This window comes from Chiloscyllium punctatum, chromosome 3 (assembly GCF_047496795.1).
Source record: "Chiloscyllium punctatum isolate Juve2018m chromosome 3, sChiPun1.3, whole genome shotgun sequence".
NCBI lineage: Eukaryota > Metazoa > Chordata > Chondrichthyes > Orectolobiformes > Hemiscylliidae > Chiloscyllium > Chiloscyllium punctatum.
The window spans coordinates 46342001-46355071 of NC_092741.1; the positions used below are offsets into that span (position 1 = coordinate 46342001).

The 13071-nt window shown below is 45.5% G+C and overlaps 1 protein-coding gene across 4 annotated transcripts in view; it reads left to right on the forward strand.

Annotated features, from left to right (window-relative positions):
- LOC140458371 (prolyl endopeptidase-like) overlaps nucleotides 1-13071 on the forward strand; it is a 173843-nt gene that overhangs the window by 5704 nt on the left and 155068 nt on the right. The window contains exons 1-5 of one of the 4 annotated variants that reach the window (XM_072552838.1): nucleotides 1345-1470; nucleotides 2050-2124; nucleotides 2904-2992; nucleotides 6996-7129; nucleotides 12678-12808. In XM_072552838.1, the coding sequence (XP_072408939.1) occupies nucleotides 7074-7129; nucleotides 12678-12808 (187 nt within the window). In that variant the 5' untranslated portion in view covers nucleotides 1345-1470; nucleotides 2050-2124; nucleotides 2904-2992; nucleotides 6996-7073. Of the gene's footprint in view, nucleotides 1-1344; nucleotides 1471-2049; nucleotides 2125-2903; nucleotides 2993-6995; nucleotides 7130-12677; nucleotides 12809-13071 lie in introns of those variants that run through there. The other 3 variants (XM_072552845.1, XM_072552828.1, XM_072552818.1) reach the window with 3 other exon arrangements.

Genomic DNA, 13071 nt, shown 5'->3' on the forward strand with positions numbered 1-13071 from the left:
CATGCAATATTCCAACAGTGGCCTAACCAATGTCCTGTACAGCCGCAACATGACTTCCCAACTTCTGCACTCAATACTCTGACAAATAAAAGAAAGCATACCAAATGCCGCCTTCACTATCCTATCTACCTGTGAGTCCACCTTCAAGGAGATATGAGCCTGCACTCCAAGGTCTCTTTGTTCAGCAACACTCCCTAGTACCCTACCATTAAGTGTATATGTCCTGCTAAGATTTGCTTTTGCAAAATGCAGCACCTCACATTTAACTGAATTAAAATCCATCTGCCACTTCTCAGCCCATTGGCCCATCTGGTCCAGATCCTGTTGTAATCTGAGGTAACCCTCTTCGCTGTCCGCTATACCTCCAATTTTGGTGTCATCTGCGAACTTATTTACTGTACCTCCTATGCTCACATCCAAATCATTTATGTAAATGACAAAAGGTAAAGGAACCAGCATCGATCCTTGTGGCACTCCACTGATCACAGGCCTCCAGTCTGAAAAACAACCCTCCACTACCACCCTCTGTCTTCTACCTTTGAGCCAGTTCTGTATCCAAATGGCTAGTTCTCCTTGTATTCCGTGAGATCTACCTTGCTAACCTGTCTCCCATGGGGAACCTTGTCAAACGCCTTACTGAAGTTCATAGAGATCACATCTTCTGCTCTGCCCTCATCAATCCTCTTTGTTACTTCTTCCAAAAACTCAATCAAGTTTGTGAGACATGATTTCCCACGCACAAAGCCATGTTGACTATCCCGAATCAGTCCTTGCCTTTCCAAATACATGTACATTCTGTCCTTCAGGGTTCCCTCCAACAACTTGCCCACCACCAACTTGTCACCAGCTATTTCCGTTCAATCTATATCTTCCATTTCTTGTGCTGTCTTCAACCACTGTAAGTAGTATCTCTCCAATGAAGCCTTTCACATTATAAACAGCTTTATCAAATTTCACCTTAATATTCTTTGCTCTAGAGAATAATCAATCCCAGCTACTCTTGGTTGTTCAAGTAACTAATTCCTTAACTCTGAATTCAAGTCATTCTCTTTTATGCATCTTCAAAATCTTCACGCCCTGCCTAGACTGAGCTCCCAAGAAACAGACATTACGTGGAGCTAACATTGTGCTTTGTATAATTTTGTCATAATTTCCTGGATTCTATGTGATTCCAGACCCACAACAACGTGATTGACTCTAGAAATTCAAGGATTAACAAGTGAATTCTGGCCTTGGGAGTTATGCCCATCTCCCATGACAGAATAAAAACAATTCAATAAATATCAGGAAATTACAGCATATAAAACTCTCAACTTTCAATTATTTCAGCAGAAAAATCAATTGCAATATCTAGTTCCTCAACATTCCTCAACACGAAATTTGAAGCCCATGCCCCTTGGATTAAAAGCTCCATTACAGATAAACTAAGCTAACCAGATCACATAAGAACTTCCTGCACAAAGGCAAAAGGTAAATGGAAACAGTTCACGTGCTTGGTTTATCTATTTTTTAATTCACTTGTGATATTTACTGTGGAAAAGGAAATGGAAAATATAGATTGAACGGAAAAACACCTTGTAAAATGTCCAGATTACAGAGGAGGAAGTGCTGGATGTCTTGAAATGCTTAAACGTGGATAGATCCCCAGTACCTGATCAGGCGTACCCGAGAACTCTGTGGGAAGCTAGAGAAGTGATTGCTGGGCCTCTTGCTGAGACATTTGTATCATCGATGGTGGAGGAAGTACAGAGAATGGGAGAGAGAGAAAGATATCTGTTAGATGCTCACAGAACAAAGTGAATATGGACGAGAAATGTAGTCTGCACTGTACCTGTTATCTGTTTTACAATTTATTATGATACATTCCCGTAACCATCTGAATTTACACAATTCCTGGAATATTATCCTTTGCAAATAGTGCATGTGCATCAGCTGCAATTACAAAATTAAAATTTGTAATAGAAGTATCAGAATCTTCAATACAAAAATCAATCTTAAAGTTGTACGAAAGTGCTATAATCTAATTATTTTTCTCATTTCTGTAATCAGATTGATGACTACCATGGCTATAAAATTGCTGACCCATATAGATGGTTAGAAAACCCCGATAGTGAAGACACTAAGGTAATTAAAAGTTTCTGTAATTGTTAATAACCTATACATGAATATGTTTGACATTTTGAAAGGTGAGTCTGTAAAATTTGTATGATTACATTTTACATCGTACTTTGTATAACTTTGCTTGCTAGACTTTAAACTAGGTTGTAAATACTGTTCCTAAGGATAATCGGAAATGTAATCTCTATCAAAGTTTCCTTCCTGATTAGCGTTTGCACTTAGTTTCTGCCTTTTTCTGCTGGGTAGTTTTCTTCTGTTTATCTTTTCGAATGGGCATTCTTAGATATTGCAAAAAACAAAGCACATTTCATTGAAGCCTTTCATTTTGCACTCATGAGGACATTGTCCCTCTTTACATTTATAAGTGTACCAGTGTTTTAATACTGTATGAGAAGAGACAATTAATAGATTGGCAGTGAATTCTGATTGGTAAAGGCATTAATATGGAGAATGCTCCAAATGGATGGTGACTAACAGTTAACTGTCTTATCTTTGTTTGAACTTAAATCACGCAAGTTGACTCTCATTAGTTAAGGTATTGCGCTGAGGTTTGAACCAGAAGCGGCTGCCATCTATTTTGTTAAGTTGAGATGGGCAGAATAGCTGTATATGTTTGTCTCTCTGCTAAGAACGGACCCTGAATATTAATTTGTCATTTAGGGTACATCAAGTACATGCCTGACTAATAATGTTAAATTGGTGTCAGCATGATTTTAGTACACTGGATAATTTGTCCCATCACAAGCCTATCTATGTTTGAAAACTGTTGTGTTTTGCAAACACAGGCTGGTAAGCAAATTGCTTGATACCTATTTACGAGGTTGCCGGTAACGTGGAACTATAGGAATCCTAATGCATCTGTACACCAGTGAAGGTAGGTCTGCACTAGACAGTAGTAGAGAGTCCTCTGGCAATTTGAAATGCTGTGGAGAAAATTACCTTGCACCCTCTTCTTGTAGGATATAAAATATTGTCTCCTCTACATTGTAAATGTCCTAATGACAGCAAGACAAAATTGTTGGACAAAATGTCTTCGTTCACTCATACTCAAATCCTGTATTACTGACAGACAAGTGGCCATTTTTAATGCGAGACCGTAGATTGTGAGAAGTGGTTCACTTGGGAGAAGTTCACAGATAAAGTCAATTCTGATTACTTACCTCACTTATTTTCAAAATTACATAGCAAAGGATTATGATTAAGAATCCTGATTTGTTTTGATTCATCTCCATGCTTTCGTTGCTTAATAACGTTGAGGTCATTGTTTACTCAGCACAGACTGGGATTTGGGTGCCTAGGTTGTTCTGTGCTGCATATTTAAATACTATTCTCCTATGTTCCATTGGGTAAAGGCAATACTGTGTACAGAAGTTATGGAATAAATAAGTAGAATTATTCCAGTGGCGCAAAGATCACCAACTGGAGAACACAGAGTAAGGCGCTTAGTAAAAGAATATGGTGGTATTAAAGGATAAAAAAGTTATGGGCTAAGTTATTATGGTCTAAAATGCATTACTGAGAAGTGGTGAAACTAAGTTCAATAGAAAATTTCAAAAGGATATGAGATTATACTTTGTGGGAAAATATTTTCAGCAGCAGGGAAGTCGATAGTAATTGGCCAGTTCTTTGAAAGTCAGGTTAAATGCTTTCCTTTGCTATGTTATTCTAAAAGTTGAGACTAAGGTTATGATTTACCAGCAGCAGTGATCTTTGCACCCCTATATGGTTTTGGAGACACTGGAGAAGAAAATGGCAAGAAAGGTAGTCCAACAACTGTACATCTGCATGCCTGACAGTGGATTCCCCAAACAACTGATATAGAAGCAAAATATTGTGGATGCTGGAAATCTGAAGTGTAAGAGAAACTCAACAGGTCTGGCAGCATCTATGGAGAGAGAAACAATGTCTCAAATGCAAAAGGAAGAGTCAGTCTGGACTCAAACTGTTAACTCTGTTTCTCTCTCCAGAGATGCTTTTTGACCTACTGAGTTTCTCCCAAAACAACTGCTCTACTTGGAACTGATAGTTAGAATCTCCCTTTGGGACAATCGAAATGCTTAGAACATCTCTGAAGAAGTCAAAAAATACTGGTTAACTATGGGAGACCCTGGCCTGTGATTGGAAAAAAAAACTGGAGAAGGATCGTTTAGGAAAGTAGCAAACACATTCAGAGCCTTCACCTGAAACGGTAAGAGATGAGGGTAAGGGTAAGGGTCTGTCTGTGTGCAGAAAACCTGAAAGAATGGATTTATCCAACATAAGCATTACCTGTCTGGCATCGACAAGTAAATCTAATGTGTGATCTGTAGACTGTATCAACCATTGTCGAACGCATTCAGCCTAAGTGGGAGCAAGTCATCCTTGTTCAAAGGAACTATCTGAAAGAAGACGACGACAAACTACATTCTGTCTTTTTACTTTGTGGAGTATGCACCAACCAGAACCCGCTCACAGTTGTTTTGCAGTTTAGATACAGGAGGTGATGTGGCTGCTCCTAGGAGAAATCATTGAGGCTTTAAATAATGCCAAGTGTACTGCAGAGCAAATTACAACCTATTTCAAAGAAATGAATTAAGTGTCTTCTAAATAGCAAAGAGAACAATTACAAGCAAATCTCTTAAAAGTACTCAGGCTTGCATTTTGTGACCACATTTAGTGACTCTGATTTTCATTTATGCCTCCCTGGAGTAATATGGATAAAATGAAAAGTTATGCTGGTTGGGACCTAAAACGTTGACTCTCCTTTTCTGATGCTACTTGACCTGCTGTGTTTTTTCCAGCTCCACTCTTTATCCAATATGACTCTTAAACATCTGCAGTCCTCACCATCTCCAAGTTGATGAAAACTTTTAGTGTAAGTCAACCTTTGAACCTCAACCTCAAAATAGGGGTTGACTAAGATATTTAATATAAAATGTGAGCCATCAGTATAGGTATTTGCCATTTTAATATATGCAAAAAGAACATAACTCCATGGGATGTAGGCGTCACTGACTGGGCCAGCAGTTATTCGGACAAAGGGAGTACTGCAGATGCTGGAGAGTCAGAGTCGAAAAGGGTGGCATTGGAAAAGCACAGCAGGTTAGACAGTATCCGAGGAGCAGGAGAGTCCATGTTTCTGACGTAAACTCTTTGTCAGGCCAGCATTTATTGCCCATCACTGATTGCCCAGTAGGGCAGTTAAGAGTGAACCACGTTTCTGTGGGTCTGAAGTCACATATAGGCCAGATCAGGTCAGGATGGTAGATGTCCTTCCCTAAAAGACATTAGTGAACCATGTGGGTTTTTCCAATAATCAACAGTGGTTTCATGGTGTTACGTCTCGACTTTTATTGGATTCAGTTTTCAGATGATGGAACCTATGTCCCAGAACATTATCTAGGTCTCTGGATTAATAGTTGAGTGATAATACCACTAGACCATCGCCTCCCCTACCATGGAAGCACAGATTTGTGAACTTCAGTTAGAATATGAGGATGGTCAGCAATGATGTCTCCTATGGTTGAAGAACCAATCCATTCTTGTCACAGCTCACATTTTAATGGTTACTCTAATTAGTGTTAATTGTAAACCAGCAAGATGTTATCTTCTTTCAGAGGTGGAAAGAGACTTGATGCAGAAAGGAATAAATCAAGTACTTAATTTCTTTAAATTCATTCATGGGATGTGGGCATTGCTGGCTGACCAGCAATTATTGCCCATCCTGAGTTGCCCTTGAGAAGGTAGTGGTGAGCTGTCTTCTTGAACTGCTGTCCATGTGTTACAAGATGATCCACAATACCCATGAGAGGGGGAATTCCAGGATTTTGACCCAGCAGTAGTGGGTGTTTTATGAAAAAGATAATCAAATTTGTTCATCATTATCTTCTATGAAGTCCTAAACATGCAATTTGGGAAGTATTTGAGATGGAAATGTAACTTGAGCACTACATATTTTCAATCCTTATCGTACAATGCAGTTATGAATGGGAGTCTTTTTTTTTTCTATCCACACTAACCCACTCTCCATAAAGATTCTGCAGTCCACCCTAATGCAGAATTTTAAATTTTTTTTTATCTCTATATATTCATCCTGGTCTGAATCTGGTTGCCAAGCACATTGCATGCAAGACTAGTTTCTGGTATCAGCACTTAATTGTTTACGTCAAATTCCCACCTGCCCCAAGGTGATTTAATATGCCTGAACAGATCGATTTTTAAAAAAATATTCCCCTCGTACTGTCACAATTACAAATATAGATAAAATTACTAGCATGTATTTTTCTTCTGTTTTTTTGAGTAGTATCCTATTATTCTGTTTCGATCTGCTCAAACAAATGTGATTTTATCCAAAACTTACTTGTTCAACTCTGCTTTTATTTTTATTTTGCCTCAATTTTATCTATTAGGAAATCTTCCTAATACACACATTATGCATCAGTGCTTTGTTCGAACTATGGCTAGGGGTGTGTTTGTTCCACTACTTAGAACATACATTTACAATGGATTGTGTGCACTGATCAAATGTTTGACTGAAATGTAAATCTTAAATAGCACTTTCAATTTGGAAATTTTCCTTGGCTTGCTTTTGAACAATTAACCCTGTACTCATTTAAACATGTAATATTCTCATCTCTCTACATAATGTTAGGTTATACCTGTGGTATCAAGTTGACTACAGTATTTTTATGTAATTCCAGCTGATCTATAAAGTGTTAGAGATGCATAAGTTAAACAATTTTAATTGCTAGTTACATCTGTTTCATAAGGCACAGCATGCACAGAAGGATATGCCTTGTATTTTTGTTTGTGAAGAATTAATTGAAAAATCATCCACAATACACTTTGTATGTTGGTGAAGTATTCTTTAAATTTTTGTTCTGAATCTATTACTATAGGCTTATGTGGAAGCTCAGAACAAACTGACATTGCCATTTTTGGAAAAATGTGCAATAAGAGAAAAATTCAAAGAAAGAATGACAGAACTCTATGATTATCCGAAGTACAGCTGCCATTTTCGAAAAGGAGCAAGGTACATTGAAAATTAACCCAAGACTAATTGAGATGAACTTAACATTGCTTATTTGCATATTGTCGATGCAAAATAAGTAACTGGTTTGCTACAGTTTTAAATTTCAATTTTGGTTGCAAAAGTTGAAATTTGTGGTTTTTTTTATTTTTCTTTGTATGTGTGTAATGTTGACAAGGCTGCATTATCTGTCTGTCTGTCTGTCTCTCTCTCTCTCTCTCTCTCACTCACTCTCTCTCGCACGCGCGCGCTCTCTCTCTCGCACGCGCGCTCTCTCTCTCTCGCACGCGCGCTCTCTCTCTCTCGCACGCGCGCTCTCTCTCTCTCGCACGCGCGCTCTCTCTCTCTCGCACGCGCGCTCTCTCTCTCTCGCACGCGCGCTCTCTCTCTCTCGCACGCGCGCGCTCTCTCTCTCGCACGCGCGCGCTCCCTCTCTCGCACGCGCGCGCTCTCTCTCTCTCTCGCACGCGCGCGCTCCCTCTCTCGCACGCGCGCGCTCCCTCTCTCGCACGCGCGCGCTCCCTCTCTCGCACGCGCGCGCTCCCTCTCTCGCACGCGCGCGCTCCCTCTCTCGCACGCGCGCGCTCCCTCTCTCGCACGCGCGCGCTCCCTCTCTCGCACGCGCGCGCTCCCTCTCTCGCACGCGCGCGCTCCCTCTCTCGCACGCGCGCGCTCCCTCTCTCGCACGCGCGCGCTCCCTCTCTCGCACGCGCGCGCTCCCTCTCTCGCACGCGCGCGCTCCCTCTCTCGCACGCGCGCGCTCCCTCTCTCGCACGCGCGCGCTCCCTCTCTCGCACGCGCGCGCGCTCTCTCTCGCACGCGCGCTCTCTCTCTCTCGCACGCGCGCGCTCTCTCTCTCGCACGCGCGGGCTCTCTCTCGCACGCGCGCGCTCTCTCTCTCGCACGCGCTCGCGCTCTCTCTCGCACGCGCGCGCTCTCTCTCGCACGCGCGGGCTCTCTCTCGCACGCGCGGGCTCTCTCTCTCGCACGCGCGCGCTCTCTCTCTCGCACGCGCGCGCTCTCTCTCTCGCACGCGCGCGCTCTCTCTCGCACGCGCGCGCTCTCTCTCGCACGCGCGCGCTCTCTCCCTCGCACGCGCGCGCTCTCTCCCTCGCACGCGCGCGCTCTCTCCCTCGCACGCGCGCGCTCTCTCCCTCGCACGCGCGCGCTCTCTCCCTCGCACGCGCGCGCTCTCTCCCTCGCACGCGCGCGCTCTCTCCCTCGCACGCGCGCGCTCTCTCCCTCGCACGCGCGCGCTCTCTCCCTCGCACGCGCGCGCTCTCTCCCTCGCACGCGCGCGCTCTCTCCCTCGCACGCGCGCGCTCTCTCCCTCGCACGCGCGCGCTCTCTCCCTCGCACGCGCGCGCTCTCTCCCTCGCACGCGCGCGCTCTCTCCCTCGCACGCGCGCGCTCTCTCCCTCGCACGCGCGCGCTCTCTCCCTCGCACGCGCGCGCTCTCTCCCTCGCACGCGCGCGCTCTCTCCCTCGCACGCGCGCGCTCTCTCCCTCGCACGCGCGCGCTCTCTCCCTCGCACGCGCGCGCTCTCTCCCTCGCACGCGCGCGCTCTCTCCCTCGCACGCGCGCGCTCTCTCCCTCGCACGCGCGCGCTCTCTCCCTCGCACGCGCGCGCTCTCTCCCTCGCACGCGCGCGCTCTCTCCCTCGCACGCGCGCGCTCTCTCTCTCGCACGCGCTCACGCTCTCTCTCGCACTCTCTCCCCCCCGCGCGCTCTCTCGCCCTCTCCCCCGCGCGCTCTCTCGCCCTCTCCCCCGCGCGCTCTCTCGCCCTCTCCCCCGCGCGCTCTCTCGCCCTCTCCCCCGCGCGCGCTCTCGCCCTCTCCCCCGCGCGCGCTCTCGCCCTCTCCCCCGCGCGCGCTCTCGCCCTCTCCCCCGCGCGCGCTCTCGCCCTCTCCCCCGCGCGCGCTCTCGCCCTCTCCCCCGCGCGCGCTCTCGCCCTCTCCCCCGCGCGCGCTCTCGCCCTCTCCCCCGCGCGCGCTCTCGCCCTCTCCCCCGCGCGCGCTCTCGCCCTCTCCCCCGCGCGCGCTCTCGCCCTCTCCCCCGCGCGCGCTCTCGCCCTCTCCCCCGCGCGCGCTCTCGCCCTCTCCCCCGCGCGCGCTCTCGCCCTCTCCCCCGCGCGCGCTCTCGCCCTCTCCCCCGCGCGCGCTCTCGCCCTCTCCCCCGCGCGCGCTCTCGCCCTCTCCCCCGCGCGCGCTCTCGCCCTCTCCCCCGCGCGCGCTCTCGCCCTCTCCCCCGCGCGCGCTCTCGCCCTCTCCCCCGCGCGCGCTCTCGCCCTCTCCCCCGCGCGCGCTCTCGCCCTCTCCCCCGCGCGCGCTCGCGCCCTCTCCCCCGCGCGCGCTCGCGCCCTCTCCCCCGCGCGCGCTCGCGCCCTCTCCCCCGCGCGCGCTCGCGCCCTCTCCCCCGCGCGCGCTCGCGCCCTCTCCCCCGCGCGCGCTCTCGCGCCCTCTCCCCCGCGCGCGCTCTCGCGCCCTCTCCCCCGCGCGCGCTCTCGCGCCCCCTCCCCCGCGCGCTCTCGCGCCCCCTCCCCCGCGCGCTCTCGCGCCCCCTCCCCCGCGCGCTCTCGCGCCCCCTCCCCCGCGCGCTCTCGCGCCCCCTCCCCCGCGCGCTCTCGCGCCCCCTCCCCCGCGCGCTCTCGCGCCCCCTCCCCCGCGCGCTCTCGCTCCCCCTCCCCCGCGCGCTCGTGCTCTCGCTCCCCCTCCCCCGCGCGCTCGTGCTCTCGCGCCCCCTCTCCCGCGCGCCCTCTCTTGCTCGCTCGCCGTCTCTATCTCTCGCGCTCTCTCGCGCTCGCTCTCGTTCTCGCTTTCTCGCTCTCTCTCTAACCTAAGAAAATGGTGGCTTCCTTGAAGGTGTTACATTTTCTTTTGTACACCTTAATGATCATTTGACATCAATCCAAATCTTAAACCTTACGGTATGGAGGTAGCAACTTGCAGACAATTTCATTTGGACACTGCTGATCATTATGCATGACCTTCAAACATCGTCAATCGATTCAGCCTTTGTATGCTTAAAAAAAATCGACAGAAGACCCTCACTTGTTTCTACTTTTAAACTATGACATTTGTGATTCCCTATATATGCAAGGCCAGTTTCTGTTTTCTCCTGATTTGGCAGCAGGGGGAAGAGTGCAGTGATAGAAAATGTATTTAGCACCAACAGTGCATCTATAGCAAATTATTAGTTTTATCCATGTATGTTGCTCATAATATTACTTTATTTGCAAACTTTAAAGCAATTATAGCAATACTATATTGTGAAAAACCACCTATTCTATCAAGTAATATCTTACTATACAAAATAGTTATTTTGATAATGCTCATTGTTCTTGTGACATTTTCTGGTTTGTCCATGATTGTGTATAGCCCTGTCAATTTTGTATCAAATGAAGGCTTCTTAAGGGCAAAATTTCTCAATATCACATGATGCCCTATATTCTACTCAAATGGTTTAACCTTTTTATCAAAATATCTCTTGGTCTGTGATTCACTTGTGTTTCTTGCCACCAACTTAGTCACTATAGGGTACATGCCCAGTTGAACTCTGTGACCGTTTCTAGCTACAAATTACTGCAAGGTTAATGGTTTAGTTTTTCCCAAGGTTATATGTCCTGGGATTCTCATTGTCTGTCCGCTCATGTCCTCATATGGACTGGCACCTGTAGCTTTATGTGGAGTCAACTATACAGTGGAAGAATATTGGCCCATTTAGTTGGGTATTCTCTTCACAATTTATTCAATATGATCTTTATAGTTCTATTTACTTTCCCCACGACCCCTGAAGATTGTGGATGATGGGCTATGTATAATTTATGACAAATCTGTAGTAATTGTTGTAGTATTGCAAGATTTTCTTTGCTTAAATGTGGACCATGATCACTATTCACCTGGATGTTCCCCACGTACAGAACCCGACCAAGTCGGTCAAGCAGGATATCCCTTCATGAAGCCATGCTGACTCTGCTTGATTATATTATGTATTTCTAAGTGTTCAACTATTATATCCTGTATTAGTAATAAGTTGATGATTAGTTTTCTATGCAATTAATTAATGCTGCATAGAGAACAATGTTAATTGTGACCATGTCCAAGTAAGAATATAAGAAATTAGACAAGCCTGCTTGCCATTCAGAACAATCATGGTTAATCTTCTGGTTTTCCTGCCTATTTCCCAAATCCCTTGAGTCTCTGAGAAAATAAAAATCTTTCTGTCTCGGAGAAGAATCAATGATGCATCATGCGCAGTTCCTTAGGGATAGACTATTCCAAACATTCAGAACTCTGAGTAAGAACATTTCTGTTCACTGAAGTCTTAAATGATCACTCCTTATCCTGAGACCAGTCCCCAGTGTTGCAGATCTTCTCGTTAGACCCTTACCCTGTCAAATTCTTTTATAATCTTGAATGTTTCAATAAGATCAACCCTTTTTCTTTCAAATTCCTGAGAGTTTGGACTAATTTAAACATCACGTTGGACAACCATCTAATCTTAAGAACAAATCTAGTGATCCTTTTCTGTATTGCTTTCGATGAATAAATATTCTTCCTCAAATATGGAGACCAAAACTCAATACAGTATTACAGGTGTGGTCTAACCCAACTCCTATACAATTATAACAAGCCTACTTCATTCTACCAATTCAATCCCCTTGAAATATTTTGATATTAGAATCCCTACTGTGTGAAAACAGGCCCTTCAGCTAACCAGTCCATACCTACCCTCCGAAGTGTATCCCACCCAGACCCATTCCCCAACATTTATCCCTGACTCATGCATCTAACCACCACATCCCTGAACACTATGGGCAATTTAACAAGGCCAATTAACCTAACCTGCACGTCTTTGGTGTGGGGAAGAGAACTGGAGACACGGAAAGAATGAGCAAACTCTGCACAGTCACCCGAGACAGGAATCGAACCCGGGTCCCTGATACTGTGAGGCAGTAGTGCTAACCAAAGACCCACCCCTAAATAAAGGTCAGCATTCAAGTTGCCTAACTAATTGTTTGTGGTACTGTTAACTTTTTGTGTTCCTTGTACAACTACACCCAAGTTCCTCTGAATAGCAGCATTTCCAAGCCTCTCACCTCTTAAAAACAAAATTCTGTTTTTGCTTTTCTCTTTCCAGAACTAATGATTAACATCTTGTTTGTGATTTAATGATTATGATCAGATGGAGCTTACAGAATAAGAAACAGGTGTAGAACATTTGGTCATTTGGCCCATCAAACTTGCTCCACTATTCAATAAGACATAGTTAAGCTAATTTTAGTCAAGGGTTATCAGAGTCAGGCGGTAAAGTGAATTTTAGCTTAACTTCACTTTACGCCCTGACTCTGATAACCTTTGACTCCCTTGTCAATCAAACATTTGTCTCAATTCAGCCTTAACCTCCACCACTCTCTGAGAAAGTGAATTTAGAACATGAATGACCTTCTGAGGGAATATATTCCTTTTTTATACCCTTCTTGCTTGTTGAGAATTGGGATTTCAAGCACCTAAATTCTTTTTCTTTGATAAATTATTTTCTTTCAACAGGTATTTTCACTTCTTCAACACTGGGTTGCAGAACCAAAGTGTGATGTATGTTCAAAATTCACTAGATGATAAGCCTCAAATTTTTCTTGACCCCAACAAATTCTCAGATGACGGAACAGTGGCTTTAAGAGGTTGGTGTTAAAATATTCTTGGAATCTATTATTAATGTATATGTGGTAAAATTATATTTCTGAAAATAGTTTAAGAATATTTAAATTAATATTTTCTAATTGTTTACACATGTATTATATTATGCTGAAAAATCTAGTACTTTTCTATTCCTCCATATTATTAATTTAATCAGAAGACAGCTGATGGATTTATCAATTGCCTACTAACTGATCTACTGTGGAATTTTGTTCTTTAATTATTTTAAGGCCGTTGATATTGATGG